The 27,483-nt window shown below is 40.9% G+C and overlaps 1 protein-coding gene across 9 annotated transcripts in view; it reads right to left on the bottom strand.

Annotated features, from left to right (window-relative positions):
* Positions 1-2,080: 2,080 nt before the first annotated feature.
* The window catches only part of TESPA1 (thymocyte expressed, positive selection associated 1), a 35,126-nt gene continuing 9,723 nt past the window's right edge, over positions 2,081-27,483 (bottom strand). The window contains exons 2-12 of one of the 9 annotated variants that reach the window (XM_044941488.2): positions 26,316-26,523; positions 25,086-25,128; positions 21,086-21,135; positions 20,161-20,214; positions 19,373-19,409; positions 18,998-19,111; positions 13,949-14,157; positions 11,368-12,173; positions 9,706-9,814; positions 3,603-3,881; positions 2,081-2,271 (exon numbers count right to left, since the gene is read on the bottom strand). In XM_044941488.2, the coding sequence (XP_044797423.2) occupies positions 3,640-3,881; positions 9,706-9,814; positions 11,368-12,173; positions 13,949-14,157; positions 18,998-19,111; positions 19,373-19,409; positions 20,161-20,214; positions 21,086-21,135; positions 25,086-25,128; positions 26,316-26,478 (1,827 nt within the window). In that variant the 5' untranslated portion in view covers positions 26,479-26,523 and the 3' untranslated portion in view covers positions 2,081-2,271; positions 3,603-3,639. Of the gene's footprint in view, positions 2,272-3,318; positions 3,882-9,705; positions 9,815-10,726; positions 10,945-11,367; positions 12,174-13,948; positions 14,158-18,997; positions 19,112-19,372; positions 19,410-20,160; positions 20,215-21,085; positions 21,136-21,609; positions 21,970-25,085; positions 25,129-26,315; positions 26,524-27,483 lie in introns of those variants that run through there. The other 8 variants (XR_006550487.2, XM_006051051.4, XM_006051050.4 and 5 more) reach the window with 8 other exon arrangements.

The following is a 27,483-nucleotide window of genomic DNA, read 5'->3' on the forward strand; positions in this document are numbered from 1 at the left end:
ATGGGGTCACAAAGAGTCAGACACGACTGAGCGACTTTCACTTTCACTTTCATTCCTGCTTCTAATAGTGGGTTGTCTGGTTCTGCAGTCCCAAGTTATTCCTTCCATGATGGGGTCATATAGGCTGTTAGCCTCTCAAACTCTTTAAATGAAATAATCTCAGATACTTCCGGTCTCCTTGATCACGATGGCTTTAAAGTTCCCCTCAGCTTTGGTGCAGTGGTAAAGAATCTGCCTGCCAATGTAGGAGATGCAAGAGATGCCAGTTGGATCCCTGGGTCAGGAAGATCCCCTGGAGTAGAAAATGGCAATCTGCTCTAGTATTCTTGCCTGGAAAATCCCATGGACAGAGGAGCCTGATAAGCTACATCTGTGGGGTCACAGAGTTGGACATAACTAAACCACTGGGCCTTCCTACAGGTTGACTCAACTTTGGATGGGTATATTCCAGACTCTAGGTTCTGACTTCTCTTCTCTTTGAGCATTTATTTTAGAAAGCTTGCTATTGTAAATCTTGTCTCTGTCCATTTGAGATGTAAATCTTCTCTCAGCTTCATTCCACTTTTACAGCCCTGGAAAGTCTTTCTCTATGACCAAAGAGTCATTTCTCTGAAATGTAAATATTGAGGAAAATATCACCCAGTTTCCAGGAGGGTAAGATCCTGACTTAGGGGTGAGGGGGAGAAAGGCTAGCTCCAAGTTGCAAAACTACCTCCTTCAAGAAGATACCAGAAAGTTTACTTTTCCTTTAGTGTATAGTGTAGTGTGTTAGTTGCTCAGTTGTGTCTGACTCTTTGCAATCCCATGGACTGTAGCCTGCCAGGCTCCTCTGTCCATGGGATTCTCCAGGCAAGAATACTGGAATGGGTTGCCATCTGCTTCTCCAGGGGACTTTTCCTTTGGGTAAGGCCAATTAGCAAACACTGATGGTCTAAGATGCCTGCCACTCCAGCTCTTAAAAAGTCTTCAGCCCTTTGTTTCCACCTAGCTGGGCAACGAGACTGGTCTATTACCAGCAATAGTATCTAAATAAAATAGAGCTCTGTTTGCTTGTCATATCTGGTATGATTTTTTTCCTTTAACACTTATGGTTATGTTTTCTTTTGAATCCCTCTTTCCTGGTCTTTGTTATCTTGCAGTGTATTAGGCAATCAAGTGATACATCACTGTAAACCTCTGTGTGTGTGTGTGTGTGTGTGTGTGTGTGTATGTGTGTGTGAGACCTCTCTCACTAGACTGAAATTTTCTTTGGGAAGAATACTCTCTACTGTATATTGCCTGGGAGAGCCCTGTCAGTGCTCAGGCTCTGTTTACTGATGAAACACTTTATGTCTTATACAAACCACAACTGTTAATTCTCTTTTAAAAATGCCAAGGTTTAAAAAACATATTTTTACTTACTTCACTTGGTATGTGAAGTAAGTCAGAAAGAGAAAAACAGGGGACTTCTCCAGTAGTCCAGTGGTTAAGAATCCGCCTGCCAATGCTGGAGACATGGTTAGATCCCTGGTCCAGGAAGATCCCACATGCTGAGAGGCAATTAAGCCTGTGAGTCACAACTACTGAAGCCCACGTATCCTAGACCCTATGCTCTGCAACAAGAGAAGCCGCCACAATGAGAAGCCCATGCACCAAAACTAGAGAGTAGCCCCACTTGCCACAACAAGAGAAAGCCCAAGTGTAGCAACAAAGACCAATGCAACAAATAAATATCTTTTAACAAAAGAGAAAAACAAATATCCTATAGTAATGCATGTATGTGGAATCTAGAAAAATGGTACAGATGAACCCATTTATAGTGTAGGAATAGAGTCACAGTCATAGAGAATGGACATGTAGACCCAAGGCAGGGAGGGGCAGTGTCATGAATTGGGAGGTCGGGATTGCCATGTGCACTGGCATGTGTAAAACAGATAGCTAGTGGGAACCTGCTGTATAGCACAGGGAGCTCTGTAGTGACCTAGAGGGGTGAGATGGTGGGGGCGGGGTGGGAGGGAGTTTCAAGAGGGAGGGGATATATATCTACATGTAGCTGATCTACTGTACAGTAGAGACTAACACAACATTGTCTATACTCCAATTGAAAAAATAAATATTTTTATTTGTATTGTTTTCTGCCAGCAAAAAATACTGCACATTTTTTGCAATGGCCAAGAGGAGGGATTCTGAATCCCACTCATCTCTTTTCCTATGAAGATCCAAAATTTGGGATCAGGTGGAAGCTGGTTTTTGGGCGGGGGGAGGCTCCAAGCAGATCTCCTCAGATGGGGCCTCAAGAAGAAAAACAAAATAGGAATAAAACAACCATATGACCCAGGAATCCCACTACTGTGCATATACCTGAGAAAACCACAACTAAAAAAGATACATGTACCCCAATGTTCACTGCAGCACTATTTACAATAGCCAGGACATAGAAGCAACCTAGATGTCCCATTTACAGGTGAATGGATAAAGAAGATATATATATATATATATATATAGTACATATTTACAATGGAGTATTGCTGCTGCTGCTGCTAAGTCGCTTCAGTCGTGTCCGACTCTCTGCGACCCCATAGATGGCAGCCCACCAGGCTCCCCTGTCCCTGGGATTCTCCAGGCAAGAACACTGGAGTGGGTTGCCATTTCCTTCTCCAATTCATGAAAGTGAAAAGTGAAAGTGAAGTCGCTCAGTCGTGCCCGACTCTTAGCGACCCCATGGACTGCAGCCACCAGGCTCCTCCGTCCATGGGATTTTCCAGGCAAGAGTACTGGAGTGGAGTGCCATTGCCTTCTCCACAATGGAGTATTACTCAGCCATAAAAGGAACAAATTTGAGTCAGTTGTAGTGAGGTGGATGAACCTAGAGCCTCTTATAAAGAGTGAATTAAATCAGAAAGAGAAAAACAAATATAGTATATTAACATGTATATATGGAATCTAGAAAAATAGTACTGAGGAACATATTTACAGAGAACAAATGGAGATGCAGAGTAGAGAATGGGCTGGTGGACACAGGGAAGGGCAGGGCAGGACAAACTGAGAAAGTAGCATATATACATATGCATATATATGTATATGCATATACACACTATCATGTATGAAATAGAATACTAGAGGGAAGCTGCTGTATAATATAGGGAGCCCAGCCTGGTGCTCTGTGATGACCTAGAGGAGTGGAATGGAGTGGGGGAGGATAAAGAGGGAGGGGATATATATATATAAAATTATGACTAGTTTTCATTGATGTACGGCAGAGAACACCACAACACTGTGAAGCAATTATCCTCCAATTAAATAAACTAAAAATAAACAAGAAGAAAAACAGGACATTGGTACGGTGGAAGACTTCCTGGAATTTAACTGGGAGCACAGAGGGATGAGTAGAGGCTCTGAGGGAATCCCACTGTAGATTGCACCAAGGTTTCAGAGCCTGAAAGTGGGAATTGTCTTTCCTCATTTAGTTTGAGCCTTTTGAGAGTATTCCAGTAGCACCCTTGTTTCTCAAATTTGATTATCCTTAAATCTACTAACTGCCCTAGGCAGTGTCAAAGCTTGAGAGAAAATTCTTTGTCCAAGTTACCACTGTTCATATATAGATCATGTATTCTAATACCCACATAGAAAAGCCAAAGTGCAGAGAAATGAAGCAACTGTTTAAGTTCTATCTCTGTGCATGTTGTTCATGACAGCATCAGGAGGAGAGTCCAAGTCTCTCACTCTTGTCTTCTGTCTGGTGTACCATCTTGCTTTTCTCTTATTGAAGTCAGGAGTTTGCAGGGCCAGGGAGCAGGAGCTGGATGTTGGAGGCTGTAGAGCCTCCTGTGAGAAGAAGTGGGAATTAGGCTCTTCTGTGAAGTCACTGCTGTCAGAGAATGTGCTGTGGTTGTGGTGAAAGCCTGCAATGGAAATTTAAAGAAACACATCACGCTTTTTTAAAAAAACTGAAGTATAGCTAATTTACAAATGTTGTGTTAGCCTCAGGTGTACAGCAGAGTAATGCAATTATATAAGTGCGTTTAGTTACTTAGTCGTGTACAACTCTTTGCAACACCATGGATTGTAGCCCACCAGGCTCCTCTATCTATTCATGGGGATTCTCCAGGCAAGAATACTGGAGTGGGTTGCCATGCCCTCCGCCAGGGAATCTTCCCAACCCAGGAATCAAACCCAGGTCTCCTGCATTGCAGGAGGATTCTTTACCACTGACTCACCAGGGAAGCCCACACAGATGAATTCTTTTTATTCTTTTACCTTATAGGTTATTACAAGATATTGAATATATTTCTCTGTGATATACAACAAGACCTTGTTGTTTATCTGTTTTATATATAGTATAGTGTGTATTGGGCTTCCCAGGTGGTGCTAGTGGTAAAGAATTTGCCTGCCAATGCAGGAGACACAAGAACTGGTTCAGTTCCTGGGTCGGGAAAATCCCTTGGAGTAGGAAATGACAACCCATTCCAGTATTCTTGCCTGGAAAATTCCATAGACAGATGAACTTGGCGGGCTACAGTCCATGAGGCTGCAAAGTCAAATACAACTGAGCCACTGAGCATACACACATAGTGTGTATCTGTTAATCCTAGACTCCTAAATTACTTCTCCTGCTCCTTCATTACTCCCTTTGGTAACCATAAGATTGCTTTCTATATCTGTGAGTTTGTTTCTGTTTTGTAAGTAAGTTTTTTTGTATCATTTTTAAGATTCCACATATAAGTGGTATCATATGATACTTGTCTTTCTCTTTCTGACTTATTTCAATTAGTATGATAATTTCTAGATCCATCCATGTTGCTGCAAATGTCATTATTTCATCCTTCTTAATGGCTGAGTGATATTTCACTGTGTATATATACCATATCTTTTTTATTTATTCATCTGTCCATGGATATTTAGGCTGCTTTCATGTTTTGGCTTCCCATGTGGCACTAGTGGTAAAGAACCTGCCTGTCACTGTAGGAGACATAAAAGATGCAGGTTCAATCCCCGGGTCAGGAAGATCCCCTGGAGAAGGAAATGGCAGCACACTCCAGTATTCTTGCCTGGAGAATCCCATGGACAGAGGAGCCTGGCTATGGTGCGTAGCATTGCAGAGAGTCAGACACAACTGAAGTGACTTAGCAGATACGCATGTTTTGACTATTGTAAGTAATGCCATTGGGGTGCATGAATTGTCTTGAATTAGAGTTTTCTCTGGGTATATGCCCAGAGGTAGGATTGCTTGATCATATGGTAATACTATTTTTAATTTTTAAAGGAACCTCCTTAGTGTTTTCCATAGCAGCTGCACCAATTTGCATTCCCACCAACAGTATAGGAGGGTTCCCTCTTATCCACACCCTCTACAGCATTTATTTGTACTTTTTGATGGTGGCCATTCTGACCCATGTGAGGTGATATCTCACTGTGGTTTTGATTTGCATTTCCCTAATAATTAGCAATGATGAGCAGCTTTTTATGTCTTTGGAGAAATGTCTATTTAGGTCTTCTGCTCATTTTTGATTGGGTTGTTTGTCACATCATGCATCTTTGAGACAACTGTAGGCACTGGGTTGGTAGAAATTTCCATACCCTACCTGGGGAAATGTTTCTTGCTACTACAAGTGATCTTTAAAGTTATTTGCAGCAGCAGCAGAGACATCAAAGAATCATGTGACTTAGACTTTCTATTGAACTCAATGTTTAGAGTTATAAAACGTTTACCTATACTTTTATTCTTATTCTTTTGTATAGATTACTGAGCACTGCTGGAGAAAATGACAAAACCATTGCCAATCCATGTTCTGCAACTTGAGCTGAGCCCTAATGTTATTCACCAATTCAAATACTAATATATGTTTCTATTATTCTTGTCCTTTCTCCATAGTGGTGATCTCAAACCTTTATGATCTTCCTCAGATTTCCTGTCTCACAATTTTATTGCTGACCTGACAGGAAAAAGGGAGAAAAGAGTAAGCATACATTTCTTGACCTCCTCTCCAGATGACCAATGTAACTAGTCACGCCTGTCCTTTTTCATTTCCTCTCATCTCAAAGATCCGTATCTTAGTCCCTGGCTGAACCCTCCAAAAGTGCTTTGGATCTCAGCTCATTCCCACTCTCCACTGACCTCACATCATCATTTCCCTACCCTCCTGAACCATGGTCCCCCACACTCTATTGATTCTTTTCCTCCAGCAAATATACATGCTTAAAACTTCATCATCCTAGGGGAAAAAAACACAAAACACTCCTTAGAGACTCTTGACCCTTTTATCTACTTTGCTTGCATAGTTTCCTATTCATTTTTAACATTAATATTATAAAGCTCTGTCACACAAATAAAAATACTCTTATCAAGTTTCCTAACCATTTTCTAGTGGAAAATCTAGTGGTATAGTTGCACAGTCTTTCCTACTAGATATTTTATGACATATGTTACTGAACACTACACCCCCCTTCTTGAAACATTATTTTTGTTGTTGTTGTTTTTCAGTCGCTCAGTCATGTCCAACGTTTTGTGGCCCTATGGACTGTAGCACGCCAGGCTTCCGTGTCCTTCACTATCTCCTAGAGCTTGCTCAAACTCATGTCCAGTGAGTCGGTGATGCCATCCAACCATCTCATCCTCTGTCGTCCCCTTCTCCTCCTGCCTTCAATCTTTCCCAGCATCAGGGTCTTTTATAATGAGTCAGCTCTTTGCATCAGGTGGCCAAAGTATTGGAGTTTCAGCTTCAGCATCAGTCCTTCCAATGAATATTCAGGGTTGATTTCCTTTCTAAAGTTACTGTGTTTCACTGAATCTGATAAGCTATTGTTTGTAAGGCTTATAATTATTTTCAAGGAGACAAGTATATGTGTGTGTGTGTGTAGGACAAAACTGTATATCTTATAATTACATTGGTTGACAATGCCAATTGTTAGACCCATTCTATTTCAGACATATTCAAATACAGAAAAATGTACATCTTAGAATAAGTGAAATATAGCATCTCTAACCACAATAACTCCTACTATAATGAAATCCTATTACCCTAGCAGAAAATAGAATCTATTACTTATTTGAAATGTGTAACTCCTTAAAACTTCTTCTCTGGCAAAGCAATTCCAATCTTTCTGTATACCTGACTTCTAGCCAAAGATGGGACATGTTTGAGAGAGGAACTGATGTGCTGGGTATTTCATGAATTGTGTGGAAAAGTGTAGTCATATAGATTCTGCACAGCCTGCTTTGCTGGACATCTTGGCATTATTTTTTGCTTGTGTGAGGCTGACATCTGCTGGACAAATAACACTCGATCAGAGTTTTGTATTTTAGAGTAAATTAAAATTTTTGGCAGTGAAGCTTAGCTGTGGTGCATATACTCCACGTTTTCTATTTGAATTTGGTAAGTTTGGCAGTTAATTTTATTTTCAAATTTTGTATGCTGTGCTGAGTCTCAGTGAGCTTTAGAATGAGAGCTTGCCCTTGGGGCATCTTTAATATGTGAGGATAAAGCCCTTTAATTAAACTAGTTGTTCTTAACCCTCACTGGGTGCCAGAATCACTGTCTGTGATAGACTGTTTATAAACATGGCCACAACAACCCTCCCATTCCACATGCCTTTTCACAGTGTGACTTTGCCACTCCTATTAAAAAAGTAAAGTATGTTTTCCCTCCTTTTGAATCTAGATTGGCTTTGCAATTTAATTTGAGCAATAACATGTGGTTGAAGGGGCATTGTACAACTTACAACATATCCTTAAAAAGAGGCATTGCAACTTCAGTTTTTGCTGAACATTCTTCAGTTAAGACTACTGAAGAATGACTCAACCCCCATGGAGAGAGTACTTGGCTGACAGTAAGCACCATGATTCGGTCCAAGGTCAGCACCATTAGGGCGAGCCCACTTTTGACCAGATCCAGCCCAGTCAACTAGCCAAAAGCAGTTGCATAAGTGAAACCAGATGAGACAAGCAGAAGAATCCCCCCAGCAAACCCACAAAATAGAAATAATAAGTAAGTTTTTCTTTAAGTCACTACATTTTGGGTGGTTTATTATACAACAATAGATGATTGATATCACTAGGAAAACTTTTAAAGAAGAATAAACAATAATAATGCCCAAGTTCAAATCTAAGAGATTTATATTTAATTCTGTTAGATGGAATCCAGGAAATAAAATATATTTTTTTAAAAAAGCTTGCAAGATTGGGAATCACTGATCTAAATATTTTATGCCCATAATTAATTTTTCCTAAAATATCATCATCATCTACAGCAGCAACATCATAACAGTTACTCCAATAAATCACATTTCTTTCACATACTCCTTGAAAGGTTTCATAGGAACAAACAAAAGTTGATTTCTGCAAGATTACTGAGCTAGTATGGGGTAGGTTATTTGACTTCATAGCCTAAATTTTTTCAACTACACATAGTAGATTGCTGCTTCTGATATTTACCTCTTTTGTGAGTGACTGATAGCTACTAGTTATGTACCTGGAGATGAAGGTAATGGGCACAAGAGAAAATAAAGTGACTAGGGCCCTAAAACCACAGATAATTAGAGTTAAAGGAGTTAGTCTCATAAAGACCTTTGTGATTCAGGACCAGTAACAATGAAATTTCAGTGTTAATCAAAATTTTGGTTAACAACTGGTTAATAATCAACAATTTGATTAATATCAGACTAGGAAGTACAGTAAATAGTAATAAAACATCCAAAATGGAGGGAACCCCAAGCAAGATGATCCATTTACTTAATTCAAGAAAGATTTCAATTCTTACTCTTGCCATATTCTCTGTGGTCCTAGGGGACAGGCAGTTGTAGCACCAGGAGACTAATTTCTGCTTAGTTTAAATACAAATCTTTAGCTAAAATTAAAAAGAATAAAAAATACCTCTGAAAGAATTAATGCTTGAAATTCACATCTAGAGGAAAGACATTTTAGCTGCAGTAACTACCTATATAATATTAATGGTCCTTCTTTGAGGAGGGAAGGAAAGCTTATGTATACCTAACCCGAGCTGCAGGATGGACCTCATAGCTTAAATGAACACATTAAGGAATTTTGCCTCAGTCCTATGATTTAGGCCGATTAGAAAGCAGCTAAAAGCAGGTGCGAGGGTATAAATCTCCATGGTTGGTTTTCACCTGCTGCAAAACTACAATGCTTCTTAAACTTCAATGTGCAAGCAAATCACCTAAGGGTCTTAGTAAAATTCGATTCGTCAGATCTAAGATGGGGAAGGGCTGGGATCCCACATTTCTAGCAATATCCCAAGTGATGCTAAAACTGCTATTCTGTAGACTATATTTGAATATTAGGGTAATACAGAATTTTCTCCCCGGACAACAGTTTTCAGACTGTGATCACCAAACCAACCACATCAACATCACTTGAGAACATGTTAGAGATGCAGATTCCCAGGCCCTGTCCAGACCTATTCAATCAGAAACTCTGGCAGTGAGGACCCAGGCATCTGTAGTGCCTCAAGCCTTCCAGGGGATTTTGATGCTAAAGTCTGAGAATCACTGATTTAGAGAAGTATTTATCCAGCCATAATAGAATCACCCTACCTAAGAGCTTAACAATGAAAAAATCAGTCCCTGGGCTCCATATCGATTAAATTAGAAGGCAGGATGTGGGACACTTCATTATGAGTATTTGTAAAAATTTCAACATGTGCTTGCAATGTGCGGCCCAGTTTGAGAACCAAGAGAGACAGAGAGAGACGAGAGATCCACTTCACTTACTTCTGGAGTCTTCACCAGCAAAAGTCTGGCAGAGGTGGTGATGTCCAGGTCTGCTGGGCCAGTGGCTCTTCTCCTCCTCACTGTTGCTTTGCACCTGTAACCAAGATCCCTGCAGAACTCAGTCAGTACCAGTGGCAGGGGAAAGTGCAGGACGGCAGGCGACTATAGGGGAAAGAGGCTGAGTGTACTTGAGAAACCTGGGCTCTTCTCTTGTGGTAGGAGCCTGGCAGTGAGGAAGGCAGGGCCAGCTCTACATTCAGTGAGAGGTGACACACATGCAAACAGGACTGCAAATCACCATGCTTCTCTTTGTGGCAAGGGTTTGAGGGATTTTCCTTGAGACTCTGGCACTTGATCATAGCACTGTCTATAGACCCAGGCAAGAGGAATCCCGAGTTTTAGAGAGCTCATGGGCTGAAGAATCAGTGGACCGAGAGAATGTGTCCACTTTGATATTGCACTACCCCTTCTAGACCATGCTCTGGATGCCCACAATCCCCTCCCCAAAGGCAACTCAATGGCCCCAAGCCTATTTCAGGGAAATGCATTGGTTTCGCCTGGTGTCTGTTCTCTCAAGGCTGGCCTTTTTCCTAGGGTATGCACTTCTAGGCCTGAATGATGACTGGTAGATGGTTATATGCATTGGTAGGGGGGTTGTGGGGGCTTCCCAGGTGGCGCTAGTGGTAAAGAACCCAACTGCCAATGCAGGAGATGTGAGAGATGCAGGTTCAAGCCGCAGGTCAGGAAGATCCCCTGGAGGAGAGCATGGCAACCCACTCCAGCATTCTTGCCTAGAGAATCCCATGGACAGAGGAGCCTGGTAGGCTACAGTCCATAGGGTCGCAAAGAGTCGGACATGACTGAAGTGACTTAGCATGCATGCACACATGCAGGGGTTTTGTGGCATTTGAATATGCCAGCTGGGGTGTTCACACATGGTGTGCAAAATCCCTTATGGTGCAGGACAGACATGGGTATGGGAAGAGAAAGAGATAGGCCAGGGCTGGGATGGCTCTGCCCATGCTGCCATGTTCTAGCACTGAAGTCCTAAGAGTGAGAATTCTAGATTTGAATCTGAACTTCTAGGTCTTCATGGTTATATACCTTGCAAGGTAGAAGAGATTTTATATAATTGTGTTTAGTCTAGTGTGTAACTGACCTCTATCTTTACTCTTGTGTGTCTACCCCACAGATGATAGGGGTAGGTGTGTTTGATGGGAAATTTCAGTGAAGATCAGCCTGGAAGAGGAATTAGAAAAATAGTGACAAAAACTGGGTGCTCTTAAGAAACTGGGTCTATTTCTCTTTCCCCTTCCTTCTATATTAATGTTGGTTGATCAGTTGTATCCGACTCTTTGCAACTCCATGGACTATAGTCCACCAGGCTCCTCTGTCCATGGAATTCTCCATGCAAGAATACTGGAGTGGGTAGCCATTCCCTTCTCCAGGGGATTTTCCCGACCTATGGATCAAACCCGGGACTCCAGCATTGCAGGCAGACTCTTTACCATCTGAGCCACCAGGGAACCCACTTTCAAAGGTTTCTGAATGTAATTCAAGACTTGGTATATCTGACAAGGAAGATATATTTTAACTCAAGAGCAGGAATCCAGAATTCACGGCCAGGAATGCCAACCTCTCCTTCACTTTCAACCCACTCACCTCCAAGTCCAAAGTGTCCTGCCACTGCTCAGTTAGAGATCGGTGCATTTCTGTTCTCTCTTGACTCTGTTTCCATTTCTGTTGGATGATGGACAAATCCAGTGATTTAACCTTCTTGCCCATGGGATTCTTCTGAAACAGACTCCTTCTTGCTCTGCTCTTTCTTATCCAGAAGGCATCATCCTTGACTGAATGGGCTTCCTTACTGGTGGCCTGTAGCCCCCACAGCTCTCTCTTTACCTGTGCAGAGTCTGTGTTCCACTGTATATCTGCTCTGGGCAGAGAATGTGAGCAACATGGTATTTTGAAGTCAGAATCCATAGTTTCTGAAGGTTCTTGCCATGTGGACATCCCCTGCTGTGTTTCTTCTTTAAGGCAGAGGACACATGGACAGGAAGAAGTAGGCAGTTTTGTACCCTTGAAAGGGGGCACGGGATCTCCCTGTGGGCCTGGTCCAAACCCAGAGTCTTGCTGGAGGACCAACTTCTCTCCTCTCACTCTGTCCATCACTTCCCACACCACCTGGTCTAAACTGTTTCTTTTGGGAGTATGGTCGGGTGGTGATAGCCTATCTCGTGGGCATGTGTACAGGCACATTTTGGATATGGCTTTCCGGAGGCGCTCTCTGGGTGAGTGAGGTTCAGGCTCTGGGGACAGAATCTTGATGGATGGCACATCAGTTGGGTTGCAATTCCAGAACATGTGGGATGGTGTGAACTTTTGGACAGGTGTCTTAGACACGTAGGAGTAGAGACAGAAGAAGGCATCTGCAGTGACGGCCAGTGTCTGCACTTGCTTAAACCTGCCTGAGTGCAAGGGATGAAGATGATGAGTCTAGGAGTCATCAGAAAATTACTTCTTGAATTTTTCCCTTCAATAGCTTTCCTAAAACTCAAAGTTCAGAAAGAAGATGCCAATTTCTCTACCAACATCTCTCCCATTTAGATTTCTTAGACCTAGGATTCCCTTTCTTGATTTTTTGACTCTTTATCCCCAGTAGTCTAGAAATTAATTCTATACAGGATGAGAAACTTTTCCATATCTTGATTTAGCATATCCTTTCTGCTGTCAGTATACAATGGCCTCTATCACTATGTTTGCTTCCGCAGTCCCCAGCCTTTCTGGGACCAGAGACCAGTTCCATGGAAGACAATTTCTTCCACGGACTTGGGGTAGAGGGATGGCTTCAGGATGATTCAAGTGCAAACGTTTATTGTGCACTTTGTTTTTATTATTATTACATTAACTCCACCTTAGATCATCAGGCATTAGATCCCAGAGGTTGGGGACCCCTGCTTTAGATGACAAACATGACTAAAAAAGGCAAAACTAACATTGTGTTCTTAGTAGGAAAAATTTAGGGTTATGGAAATCTTCTCTGATAGAAGCAAATTTGAGAGATAACAATTACTAGGCAATGGACAAGGGTAGAGAAATCTAGATGGACTATGTTATTTCTAATAGACTTTGCTTCTCAATGTGTGGTCAGTAGTTCAGTAGCATTGGCATTACTTGGGAATCTCAGACTGTATCCCATGCATCTTAACAATATCCTTTCATAATTCATAGGCACATCCATGTTTGAAAAGCATGTGATAAACCATTTACCCATTAAACTGTAAGTGTCCTAAAGGCAAGATCATGTTCCTCTTGCCTAGCTGCTGTTCTTCCAGAATTTAACTTCTGTACCTGGCACATAAAATACATTCAACAAAAACATCTTTAACCTTTAGGGTGCATAAGAATCATATAAAGTGCTTGTGAAATAATTCACTGAAAATCCTTATTTCAGCAAGTGGAGCTCAGGAGTATAATTTACCAAATTTTGAAGTTGAATCTGGTACAAAGGATCTGAAACAACATTATCAGGAACACCATTATGATGGGGGTGGGTGGGCTGTAAAAGAATATTATTTGAAATATATTCTAACATACAGAATAAAATAGAGTCTTTCATCCCTCATCAAAGTAGAGAGGCCCTCTCATATCTTTCTTCAGTATGGAATTGGGACAACTTAAGTCATTGTTTCCCTAGATATGGTAAGATTATACGTAAGGATCACTGGTGTGCTTACTTAAATATTCCTGAGCCTTTCTTTCTGTGGAAGAAAAGCCAATGAATATGAATGCTTTATAAACTCCTGCACAATTTAACATAATTAACAGAACTGCTGTCCTAAATGGAAATTGTATTAATGTAATGGTTATAAATGGGGAACATTCACTAATTCCAACTGAGAAATAGAAAATGGTGATAAGATTTAAAGACACCAGTCCAATTTGATTCAGTGAAAAGAGAGAAGATCTAAAAGAAAGTCACTGTGATACCAAACTAATACAGTTATGTAAAGTTTAAAAATAAAATAAAATTTAAAAAAAAAAAAAAAGAAAACTCGTCAGAGAGAGAAGCAGAACTCAAAGTTCTCCATTCACTGAAGACAACATAGGAAGAAACAGACACAAGAGACAAAGGGTCCAGAGAAGCTAACCAAGAGAAAGTTGGATTTAGAGCCATTGATCACTGTTATGACTGTCTGGAGGTTGAGAGAGAAGTAGAGCACGGGTCTGTGCTAACACTCACTGGCCAGCATGAGGCAAGGGTCTTCCATCTCAATCCTCCGCACCTGGGACTTCAGGAAGAGCTGGAAATCAATGCCTTTGGCTTGAGAGGGGGTGGTGAAAAATCGAGCAGGGATTCGAGAAGTGTCTTTGTGGTCCTCCTGACCAAAGCCCAGGCTGAAAAGGACATCTTCCGCATCTTCTTGCACCTTGTCCAGAATCTCTGAGATGCTGAAAAGTGGGGGTTTGGGTAAACACAGGAAGCTTTGAGAAGCAGGGTAATCCAGTGTCCTGACACTGAGATATCTTTCTGGCCATTTCTCTATCTACCACTGCAACCCAGAAAAACTTTCACTTCTCTGAATCTAAATTCTCTGTCTGAAACCTGGGAATTACAATCTGGCCTTGGTTTAAAAATTGAACATGATTCTATTAGAGTACTTCAAATGACTGATTAAAATGATTACAGATGAATGAAAATTTGCTATGAGAGGGATCTGAAAAACCAAAATCAGTATAGTTGCAAAATGATCTGTGGTTGTGTTATTAACCAGTCAGTTCCCATTTGCTATATGATATAGCTGGCTTTTGCCAAGTGCTTTGTCACTTGCTTACCAGCTTGCACCAGTGGTTGGTGGAACAACCAGGCAATAAGTGTGTAAGCAACATAGAACTCATTTTATTCTCACCTTGAGGATAAAATTTTATCAATACAGCTGTGTTAGGTAGGCCTGTTTGTAGCACAATTTCAGGATAGAATACCTGCATCTGTAGATCAAACACTTTCTGTCTCCAACCACCATCTCTGCAAATCGTTGCAGTACCAGGCTGGTGACACAAGAGCTCACTAACAGTACATTCCAAACATCAGTGAGAGTAGGGGAGCTGTGAATTATTTGAGGCTTTGACTAATCACTGTTAATCTCTTCGGAAAGGATCCCGGTGTTCCAAACTGAAATCATCTTGTTTAAGTAAAAGCTGGATAATTGGAATCCCTGGCTCTATTCTTGTGCGTTCCTCCTAACTGCTAATTTCATCTCCATGATCCCGAGTTTCCTTATCTGAATTGTCCTCATAAGACTAGATCCCTGAGGAGGAAAGAGATCAAGGCGGCAAAGAAGGAAGATGCTGAGCTCATTGCCCTCAGTGAACACACCAAAACATACATCCACATGAGGAGCAGTTCTTGCTGAAAACAAACTGGATGGAGACTGGCAGAAAGACTCTTCGACAACTAAGGCTATAAAGAATGATCTACACGGAAGTGGGTAGGAAGAGAAGAGAAACGATCAGGTCAGGATCTGTATCCCTAGGAAGGGACACAGAGGAGGAGGGAGGTCCCAGAGGCTCTGAGATCCTCCCTGGGGAATGGATGGTTCAAACCACAATTTGGGCACCATAGCCCTTGAGTCTGATGCTGGGCAGAGGAGTCCCATTCACTAGCTTGAAAACCAGTAGGACTAACAGGAGGGCAGTAAGAACTATGCTTGCAAAGATTATGCACACACTTGCTTACTCCTGAAACAGGGATGAGGAAGCAGATTCAATGTGTCTAGGGCTCTGGCCAGCTTCCTGAAACCTACACCGAGCATCACTCCAACTCTTCTCACTCACTAGTGCAGTGCTCCACTAGGGTGGAGGCCACCATTGTGAAGACAGTGTGTAGCTGTGGGGGATGGAGCTGGCTTGGACCCGGCACTACATCTGAAAGGGGTGATGGCAGCCGTTACTGTTGCTCCCAGAGGAGGCGGATCAAGAACGGGCTGAAACTCTAACTGAATGTGCCAGAATTTCTCCAGAGTGTGCTCTAGCCTGCATTGGGTACCTGCTCTGGCCCTTCTTGCTCTAGCACTGTTCCCCTCCAGGGCAAAGGTACCAAAGCTGGGATGGGGGAGACCACACACTAAAAGAGAAGGGAACCAGCTCAGACCTGACCCTCAGGAATCCTGCTCCAAAAACTTAGGACACAATCTTGCCCTGAATAGGGAACTGTCAGTCACTGAGCACGGAAGCCCTGGCTCACACCTAACTTTGGCTCTAGCCAATGCCCTCACCCCCGATCTCTAGCTGCACTTTCCACTAAGGTGATAGTTCCCAGCACACTCTGGGGGAAGATGTGACTTGTGCTCATTTCAGATACAGCTCTTTTATAAAGCTAGTCATCAAAGCAGTATGCTACTGGCACAAAAACAGACATACAGATCAATGGAACAGAACAGAGCCCAGAAATACACCCATGCATGTATAGTCTAGTAATCTATGATAAAGGGGGAAAGAATATACAATGGGACAAAAGACAGTTTCTTCAACAAATGCTGCTGGGAAAACTGGACAGCTGCATGTAAAAGAATGAAATTAGAACATTTTCCTACCCCATATAAAAAATAAACTCAAAATGGATAAAGACAGTTCTATAAGAACAGAAACCACAAAACTCCTAGAAGAAAACACAGGCAGAACACTCTTGAACATAAATCACAGTAAAGTTTTTTTTTGATCTGTCTCATAAGGCAAAGGAAACAAAAGCAAAAAAGAACAAATGGGACCTGATTAAACTGAAAACATTTTGCACAGCAAAGGAAATCATTTACAAAATGAAAAGAAAACCTACTGAATGGGAGAAAATATTTTCAAATGATATGACTGATAATAAGTTAATATAAAATGAATACATAGCTCATACAACTCATATCAAAAAATTAAAGAGCCTAATTAGAAAATGGGCAGAAGACCTGAATAGATATTTTCCCAAAGAAGACATATGGATGGCCAATAGGCACGAAAAGATGTTCATCATTGCTAATGATTAGAGAACTAAAAATCAAAACTACACCTCACACTGGTCAGAATGGCCATCATCAAAAAGTCTACAAACAATACATGCTGGAGAGGGTATGGAGAAAAGGGAACTTTCTCGCACTGTTGGTGGGAATATAAATGAACACAACCACTATGGAGAACAGTATGGAGATTCCTTAAAAAGCTAGGAATAAAATTATCATATGACCCAACAATCTGCTACTCGGCATTTATCCTGAGGAAACCATAGTTGAAAAAGACACATGTACCCAAAGGCTCATTGCAGCACTGTTTACAATAGCTAGGACATGGAAGCAACCTAGATGTCCATCAACAGACGAATGGGTAAAGAAGTTGTGGTATATATAGAGATACCCTAACCCTAACTCTAACTCTAACCCTAACAACTATAGGCTAGTTGTGGTATATATATATATATATATATATATATATATATATATATATAGTGGAATATTACTAAGCCATAAAAGGAATGCATTTGAGTCAGTTCTAATGAAGTGGATGAACCTGAAGCCTATTATACAGAATGAAGTAAGTCAAAAAGAGAAAAAAAATGTATTAACACACACACACACATGCACACACACACACACACACACACACACACACACATATATATGGAACCTATTGGCAGAGCAGCAATGGAGATGTAGACATAGAGAACAAATTTGTGGACACAGGGCAAGAAGAGGGTGGAACGAACTGAGGGAGTAGCATGGAAATACGTACATTACCATACGTAAAATAGCCAATAAGAATTTGCTCTAAATCAAAAGGAGCTCAAACCTGGCGCCCTGTGACAACTTAGAGGGGTGGGATCGGGTGGGAGGGAGGTTCAAGAGGTGGGGCGTATACCAATGGCCGATTCATGCTGATGTGTGGCAGGAACCAACACAATATTGTAAAGCAATTATCCTCTAATTAAGAATGAATAAATTAAAAACCAGAAAAATCAAGGGAAAAATGATGTGGTATATATTAGCCATAAAAAAGATTGAAATAAAACCATTTGCAGCAACACAGATCTAGAAATTATTATACTAAGTGAAGTAAGTCAGAGAAAGATAAATATCATATGATATTTCTTACATGTGGAATTCAAAAAAAATGATACAAATGAACTTATTTACAAAATAGAAATAGACTCACAGACATAGAAAACAAGCTTATGGTTACCAAAGGGGATAGCAAGGGATGAGAGATAAGTTAGGAGTTTGGGATTAACACATATATGCTACTATATATACAATGGGTAAACACTAAGGACCTACTGTACAACATAGGACACTATACTCAATATCTTGTAATAACCTATAATAGAAAAGAATCTGAATAAGAATATATATATATCACTTTGTGGTACATTTGAAGCATTGTAAATCAAATGTACTTCAAAAAAAATTTTATTTTAAATGCAGACGTTTGAGTCTCACCCCCAGAGATTCCATGTTAACTGAATTGGGGTGTAGGGCTCAGTGAGTACAAATCACTAAAAATAGTAAATAAGCTAATAAGTCTGCGAACCAGGTTTGAGATTCAAACTTTGACTCCAAATTCCAAACAATTTTTATAATAGCACACTAGTTCTCATCATTTTCCACCTTGTTTTAGAGTTATTGGTGTGTATTTTTTTTTCACCCTATAGAATTGTTGAGCTCCTTCAGGCAAACTTTTTATCTGCTTGATTTTCAAATTCCATACAGTCATTGCCTGGCCTGCATTTGGAGATACAAAATTGCTTGAATGAATCAATATTTTATCACCTCAATTGATCAATCAATTAATGGATACACTTATTGATTGTTTTTTTTTTTTTAATAATTTGATTGTTTTGTTGTTGTTCAGTCACTAAGTCATGTCCAACTCTTTGCAACCCATGGACTGCAGCATGCCAGGCTTCCCTGTCCTTCACTATCTCTGAGAGTTTGCTGAAATTGATATCCAACTGATTGTTTACTGAGAACTTATTATAAGTCCTGGAAATGTGATTGGACCAATATTACACTTCCTGGGGTACAAAGTTCAGGGGAGGAGACACCTGTATTTTACACACAGCAACCAGCTCTGAGTAGTAGATATCTGTGCATCCCTGCTATTCTTGAAGCACGCTGTCACCCTTGTCAAGTATGTGACTGCATAAAAGCACTAGTAATAATATATCCCAGAAAAACACTGGCAATGGTTCTAAGTTCCAGTCTCTTCTGCCTCTCATCTTCCCTGACCTTATAACCCTGCCAAACTTGGTACCTACCTTGAACTAGTCTTGTTGGTCCCACCAGTCATGCTGCTGGAAGCCAAACTGCAGCCAAGATCTAGTAGCTGTCCGGGCCGGGATGTCTCCAGGAAGCTCCTGCAGGGATCAATGCTAAGACACACTAATCTTGTGAGCAATCAGTCTGTACTCTGGCTTCTAGACATGCCCTGCAGGGCACAGTCACTCCCTGCTGGGTATGTTTGAACCATCTACTGTAAAAATTGAATCTATGGTCTCATTTCTGGTTGGAAATTTCACTCTCTATTGTGAAACTGCAGCTCTTTGTTTTTAATCTCTTGGACTCTGACACCCACCCCAGTTCAGTAGCTCCTGAAGGAGATATCACTCAGCCTGGCTGAAACTAACACTTACCTGGAGTACAGTTTGCTGCTGGCGGCCAACAGTGTGGCTGGACAAGTAACAGAAAGACAAAGTTAGAAGGGGAAAGGAAAATCATCTGAGCTGCCCCTCTGAACTGAGACCTCGGCCCCTTCTGTTCCTCTCTGCTACTACTACAGGCCCATAAACCCTATGAACCCTTTTCTTTAGGAAAGTATATGAAGATTATCAAACATAGACCTGGAAGGGGGACAAACATGGTAGACAAAAACTGGCCCCGTGTCTCCGAACTTCTGAACCATGCCTGGTGTCCAGACAAGAGTTTCTCTGTCCTGAGGAAGACAGAGTCATTCAGACCCCCAGGCTAGTGTTCCTATCTCACCACATGGGTCTCTAAGGGTCCCAGAAGACGCAGGTGGGTTGATGTACCTCCATCCTTCATTTCAGCCTTTATCTTCCTCCAATGTAATATCTCTCTTACACCCAGTACTCAGGCTGCTTGGGTCTTCTATATAGAAAACCATTTCAAAGATGTCTGGGCAGCCAACTTTATGGTGATTTTATGTATTATCTTCCTAGGGGCCAAAGGAAAGCTCCAATGATGAACCAGTAAATGTCTTGATAGGATGGTGAGCAGACATTTCTGGGCATGTGATGCTTTCTGAGTTTTCCATTAGATCATATGGGATTGCTCTTTCCCTGCAGAGAAGATGCCAGGGATGGGCTGCTTCTTTCTGCAGTTCTCCCCTTCCAGTCTATCTTCATTCATCTAGTGGATAGCTGCTTCTTCAATCCCAACCTCAGAGAGCTGTGCCACTTACCCTCTGCTCCAAGGCTCAAGTCATCTTCAAAGCTGGTTCCATGGCTGGGGCACCCTATTAAATAATGAGTCAAGGGCTGCAGAAAATCAGGCTTGGACTCACACACATGCTCACACACTTATATACACATCTACAACCACACAATCACATCACACATCCACACATTTGCACAACAACCCCAGCCATACATATACTGAAATTACATTCATAATTCTGTTAAAAATAATCATGTAATTTTTTTTTGTTTTATAAAATTACCTATAATTAATCTGTCCCCAAATCACATAGTCATGTACACAGTCCTTTATCAAAGAATTAGCACATGGAGGTATGCACTCAGACACATAAACATACATACACAGACACACACATTTTATAAAGCTCTTTTTCCATAGCAGTGATTATTAGCTGCTGCTGCTGTTGCTAAGTTGATTCAGTCATGTCTGACTCTGTGAGACCCCAGAGACAGCAGCCCACCAGGCTCCCCTGTCTCTGGGATTCTCCAGGCAAGAACACTGGAGTGGGCTGCCATTTCCTTCTCCAATGCATGAAAGTAAAAAGTAAAAGTGAAGTCGGTCAGTCGTATCCGACTCTTCGCGACCCCATGGACTGCAGCCTACCAGGCTCCTCCGTCCATGGGATTTTCCAGGCAAGAGTACTGGAGTGGATTGCCATTGCCTTCTCCGATTATTAGCTGAGCAACCACTAACAGAAGATAACCTTTGAGGACTAGTCAGCCTGTGGGCTCTCAGCCAACACTATCTTCTGGGCCTCCTGGATTGCCTTATGACCATTAATAGGTGTTCTGCAGGCAGTGAAAGGATAGCATCATATGCACTCATATGCATGTGCATGTACACATACGCAGTGATGTCACTGTCTAAGGTAGATGAACAGGAGAAGAAAGAATAGAGCCTCTACTTACCATTGTAGTTCAACTGTCCTGCTTCCTCAAAAAACCCTTCTTCAGAGTATCTAAAAACCAAAAAGAAACACAGGTTGAAATCACTACATTTTCAAAGGGGCTTTTCTTCAAATATCTCCCACAAGTTTGTATAATTTTCTAATGAGAGTCAGTAGTATTTAAATCACTTTTATGTTGAAGAAAATGGAGAGTGATGATTTGACTGACAAATCCATAGAGGTAGTCAGCAGGCCCCATATTTTAAATTGGGCTGCCATCTATGGGGTTGCACAGAGTCGGAAACGACTGAAGCTACTTAGCAGCAGCAGCCGCAGCAGCAGCAGCCATCGTGCTGACCACAGTGCCCCAAGTCAGCTTAGCAATAATTCTTCAGAAGCTAGGAAAGAAAGAATATGGAAACAAAACTGGAGAAATCTATTTACAGAAGCAGGGGTTTGAGTGCCATAAACTTTCATTACAAATGCAAATATTGAGACTAAGAAAAAATCTTTTAGGAGATTTTTAAAATCATCTTATTTACCCACCTCTCCTTCCTTTCCTCTGAGCTCCTTTCTTGGTGAATATCATGTCTTTCAGGAAGCAGTCGGAACAGCATTTTGGTTAAAGATTATGTTTCTACATTTTGAGATATGTGCTTTATCAAACATTCACTATCTCCACAAGAACAGATGGAAGTCAGCATACACGGTAGTGAGAAACAGCTTAAACAAGGAAGAGATTCACTGTTTGAAGCAAGTGAATGAAGTTGTCGATGAAAAAGCTTTGAATGGGTAACAGAGTACCTGGATTCCAGTCCTGGCTCCTTGCTGCTGCTATGTTCTCAAATGTATTAAGTAAGGGGATTTAGAGGCCTAGATATTATCATTTTCTAAGTTCACTTTGAGCACTGATGTGTTGTGAGTTTTATAGTTGGCTTTCCTGAAAGTTTTAAAAATGGAAGTTGCACATGATGCTTTGAATATAATCTCAAATGGAGGCTGGAATAGAGGAGAGTTGCTAAAGCGAGTTAACAGGGAAACTGACTGGAAAGCAGCCATTGGAGCTGTTCTTAAATAAGTCTTCTTTATTCAGTGATCCAGGCAACTCTCAGGCTATCAGAGTTTCAGTTCATGAAATGTTTTGTAATGAAAATGGGCTTACAGACACTGTAGAACAAACTTTGCTTAATTTTACAAAATAAATCACTATATATTACTGGTACTTTTCTTTAAATAGTGAAAAAATCAACAATATTTTCTAAAATCTGGATTTTTACATGTCCTTATAAGAAAAACATCAATGTGTGTTATAAAATGTAGAATTATACTCAAGGTAATTAAGAATGGGTAACTCTAATAAACACAATTAGAACTACAAATATATGCTTTTCTTCCTAATATATAATTGCATAAAAACATATAATACAACAAACATGTGTTAGTACATAGAACATCACAAATACTAGTATAAATTAATATTTCCTACTACTATTATGGTAGCTAATGCAGTCAACTACTAGAATGACAAGATCTACTGTTCCATTTAATGCTTGTGCTGTCAGAACACAGTAATGCACTACTAAAGCCCACTATTAATATGACTACAATAAAACACACTATTGTTGCATTTCTTGGTATGCCATCAATGTAAATGCCTGTATATAGTCACCAAAAGAAATAATATATATAATAACCCAGAAACAGGAGACTCCCAAATCTCTAGTTATTGTAAAGTGGATTATTTGCATGATGGATAGATAGACAGGGCTACACAATTAAAAAGAAGGACCTAATGCTGGATGAAAATTCATGGATGAACATTGCAAATTTAAGGCTGAACAAAAGAAGAACACATAAAAAAGTGCATATAGTATGATTGCCTTTATATAAAGTTTAAAAAGTACAAAACTTATCTATGATGCTACAAGTCAGGGTACTGGTTACCCTTGGAAGTAGGGCAGTGAATGGAAGGGGACAAAAGGGGCTTCTGGAGCGCGGGCAATGTTTCACTCCAGATTTTTCAGATTTCATCACTCTATTCCCTTTGAGAAAGTTCACTGAACCATATACTTAATCCTCACTTATTTTTCAGTAAATATTCTATACTTCAATGTGATTTATATTGCTCTTATTTTAACAGGTTTTTTTTTTTTGAGGTACAATTGATATACAAGGAACAGCACATATTTAACATGTGTAACTTGATAAGCTTGGACATATGTAAACACTTGTGATACCATCCATCACCAATCGAGGAAACAGACATATCCAACAATTCCCAGGGTATTTTCATTTCCCTTTGATTTTTTTTTTGAAATAAGAACACTTAACATGAGATCTACCCTCTAAACAAATTTTGAAGTGCCCGATACCATATTGTTAACTGCAGGCACTACGTTGTAAAGCACTGGTCACTAGAATGTATTCATCTACCATAGCTGGAACTTATATTCATTGAGTTGTACAATTTATATTAAAAAGAAAAATTCTACTGATGTGTATACTATACTTCAATAAAATTTACATTAAAATCCCACTGATAAAATTCCTTATTTGTCCAAAACAAAATTTGGTAACACAAGATTTGTTGGGTGCACACCCTTTGCTTCTATTTTCTAGTTGTGCTCTAGTAGGCATTTCTATAGTCTGTATATGAGGACCAGCTCAGGCTGACCCTTGCTTTTCTTTGCGTATGTGGGATACACAACAGAAGTATGGACAAAAGCCTGGATCTGTTGATGTCTTCTCACGGAGAATGATGGTCTGACATTTCACAGCCCTCGTCCAAGTCCCAGGCCTTTCATGAGTTATTGCTTAGGACATAAAATCAATGACTAGAGACTAGATCCAGAGTTTGCTCCTCTCTATATTTGCATTGAAAGGTCCCTTAGCATCATTTCATTCTGACATAGAAGGGCCAAGTTACTGCTCTTCCTATATACTGAATTCATAAACAAAGAGTACAAAGGAGTATTGAACTCTGGGAAGCATTTTAAATCCTGGGACAGTTCTTACACACCCAAACCTGCAAGCATTCCCATTAACATCATCCCTTTAATTCCCTGTATTTTGATTACCCTTAATTGACTTTTAAAGTAAAAAAATTTTGAACTAGATTATGACAATCAATAAAGACAATATGTTTAATAAACAACAACAACAAACAAAACAAAATAAATCCTTCCTGGCCTTACCTGCCAGGGTAGAGTTAAAATAAACAACCTTGGATTATGCAGTGCTATTTATTTCCTACCAAATCAACCAGGATGGGCTTATTTTTATCTTAATAAATGAGTTTAGATGAAAGGCTATATCAAGCTAGAGACATTTCTGGAGAGGAAATAAAGAGCAGGCAGTAGATTTTAAGTTCTGAGAATTCATTATCACACAAGTGATCACACTTAAACAGGTCACAGAAGCTTTCCCTCCGTGTCTGAGTAGACTGAGCCTAAAATGGGACAGCCTGTTGGGGGTGTGGGGCCTCAAATTTTAAGAGTTTCTCAGGAAAGAAATACTACAATCTGTCTTGAAGTACCTATTCCACTTAGTCAATGCTTTGAATAACTAGGGTAAATGCTTAGCCCTTCCTGTGTTCTGTTGTAGAAATAAACAATATAGTGATTCATAATAATGAATTGCTCTGATCATAAGAACAGTTAGGTTTTTAACTCCTCTTCCGTCACGCAGTGTAAGACTTTCATCCAAAGGTAAAAGCAATGGAGCAGGGGTCTGGAATTTAGCCGTCATTCACTATGGCTGCCAATTTCCATCCTTCTTGGTTTTAGACCAGATCCAGTCTGTGTTTCCAGACCTTCACCCTAACTTAGTCTCAGCCCAGAGAGGCACTTGACTCACAGCCCTAACCCCCACACTCACCCAATTCTTTACAGACCCCTCTCACTCATTTCAACCTCACTTCTAATTATTAGGCCCAATTAAAACTTATGTCTCTGTCTTTGAGTCCTCCAGTCAGGACACCCAACCACCAACCATGCTCAACACACCACTTTGCTGGCACTTACCCACAATCTTGCAGCCAGTCTTCAATCTTATTGATTGGATTTCCTAGAAAAGTCAGATATCGGATCACTGTGGGGACTGAAGGATATCAGACTTCCTCCCTGGAACTCAACCTGTTCCACAAATTTATCCTTATTCAAGCCACCTCATGAACCCTTTTTATTCCCATAAAACTTTCCCTTAAGATACAAGAGTGATATACCCATGTAAAAAAACAGTGGACATCTCTTTTCTCTTGGCCTCTGGGCCCCCTTTCTCCCAGAAACTTGGGAAATACCCCAAGGTTTGGGAGCAGGGGTAGATTATTCTGTTTAAAGAAAAAAGAAAGAAAAAACAAGAAAAACCAGCACAATTTTGCTTTTGTCCTTTTTTGTTTCCTATTAAATAAGCAAGGGTAGGCATATTTACATAAGATTTATTTTTTATTTTTCAATCATGTCTGTAGCATCATTTGAACCTCCAAGAAGTTCTGAGAGGCATGTGGAAAAGGTAATATTACTATTTCAGGTACTAATACTTCAATTAGACAAGTATGTTCTAGACGGGTGAGTGACTTGCCAAAGGTCACATCAACAACTGAGCAGCAGCCAGAGTCCAGGCACCAAGATTGAGTGTAGCTTTGTCACACATTCAAGATAGAAACACTCCAAACATTCACAGAGATACCTGGCCTGGGGTCCTCACAACTACTCAAGACGACGCAAAAGTGCGCCTCTTCCTCTTTCTCAATCTTATGCCCTTTCTTTAGTACACAATTCATACCTTACGTTACTGTCTTTATGGTCTTCCCTTTAGCTCATTTAACCCAGTCAAAATGAGCCACATGGAGTGAGAGTGAAAGCTGCTCAGTTGTGTCGGACTCTTTGCAACTCCATGGACTATACAGTTTGTGGAGTTCTCCAGGCCAGAACACTGGAGAGGGTAGCCTTTCCCTTTTCCAGAGATCTTCCTAACCCAAGGAACAAACCCAGGCCTCCCTCACTTCAGGCAGATTCTTTACCAGCTGAGCCGCAAGGGAAGCCCAAGAATACTGGAGTGGGTAGCCTCTCCCTTCTCCAGGGGATCTTCCCAACCCAGGATTCGAACCAGGAGCTCCTGCATTGCAGGCAGATTCTTTACCAACCAAGCTATCAGGGAGGAAACCGGGGACCCTCTGCCCTCACGGCAGACCTGGGCATCTGCCACATATTCCCTATCTCAAGACAATATGCCTCTCTGTTTGGTCTCCTTACCTTCCTGGAAAACGTCATCCAGGCCAGAGGGCTCGGCATCTGGGACATTCTGTAGGGCCGCTGCAGCCTCTTCCTCCAGGACCTGGGTCTGCCAGTGCCGGCTCTGACGGAGCCAGGCCCTGCGTCTCTCCCAGGATGTGGGGCTCAGCACAGAGCCCTCCATGGCGCCGATTCAGACTTCAGGGCCTCTAGCCACAGAGATGCTATCCTGAGAGTTGGAACACAGTGATACACCATCATCCTGTGTTCAGAATCCACCACCCCCAGGGTTGCCTCCACATTTTCCCAGTTCTGCACAAAGGAGCATAACCCTCTGCCTATTCAGGAGCTGGGAGGAGATGTCTGGTTCTTCAAAGAAAAAAAAAGGAATGCTCTGAACAACCTAAACACCAGGGCAATTTCAGATTTCTTCAAATCTGAAAACTTGAAACATCGTATGATTTAAGGGAAAACGAGAAAGGGCTGCCTCTCATGATAGGTTAGCTGCCGTATTAGAAAACATTTTCTTTAATTCTTAAGAATTTTGTCTCCCAGAATATTCCATTGAAATGAAAATATCTTTAAATTTGCAATGTGTAAATTTCACTTTATTTGATCTTCATAAAGATATATGAAAGGGGAAAAATTAGATCTCAAAGGTTAAACCAATTTTCTAAAGGTCTCACAACCAGGATGTCACTCTAACTAGTCATTCTGGGCTTGTTTTGTTTCCTGTTTAAAATAGGATTTCTCTGGGGGAAATAGGGGTGGGAGAATCCCATAATAAAAACAACATGGAGACACTGTTGTTATTGTTGTTGTTCAGTCACTAAGTCATGTCCAACTCTTTGTGACCCCATGGACTGTAGCACACCAGGCTTCCCTGTCCTTCACTGTCTCCTGGAGTTTGCTCAAATTCATGTCCATTGAGTTGGTGATTCAGCCCAATAATCTCATCTGCTGTCACCCTCTTCTCCTTTTTCCTTCAGCCTTTCCCAGCATCAGGGTCTTTTCTATTGAGTTGGCTCTTCACATCAAGCAGCCAAAGTATTGGAGCTTCAATTTCAGCATCAGTTTTTCAATGAATATTCAAGGTTGATTTCATTTAATGTTGACCAGTTTGATCTCCTTGAAGTCCAAGGGACTTGCAAAGCTCTTCTCCAGCACCATGGTTCAAAAGCATCAATTC

Source organism: Bubalus bubalis, chromosome 4, assembly GCF_019923935.1.
Source record: "Bubalus bubalis isolate 160015118507 breed Murrah chromosome 4, NDDB_SH_1, whole genome shotgun sequence".
Taxonomy (NCBI): Eukaryota; Metazoa; Chordata; class Mammalia; order Artiodactyla; family Bovidae; genus Bubalus; species Bubalus bubalis.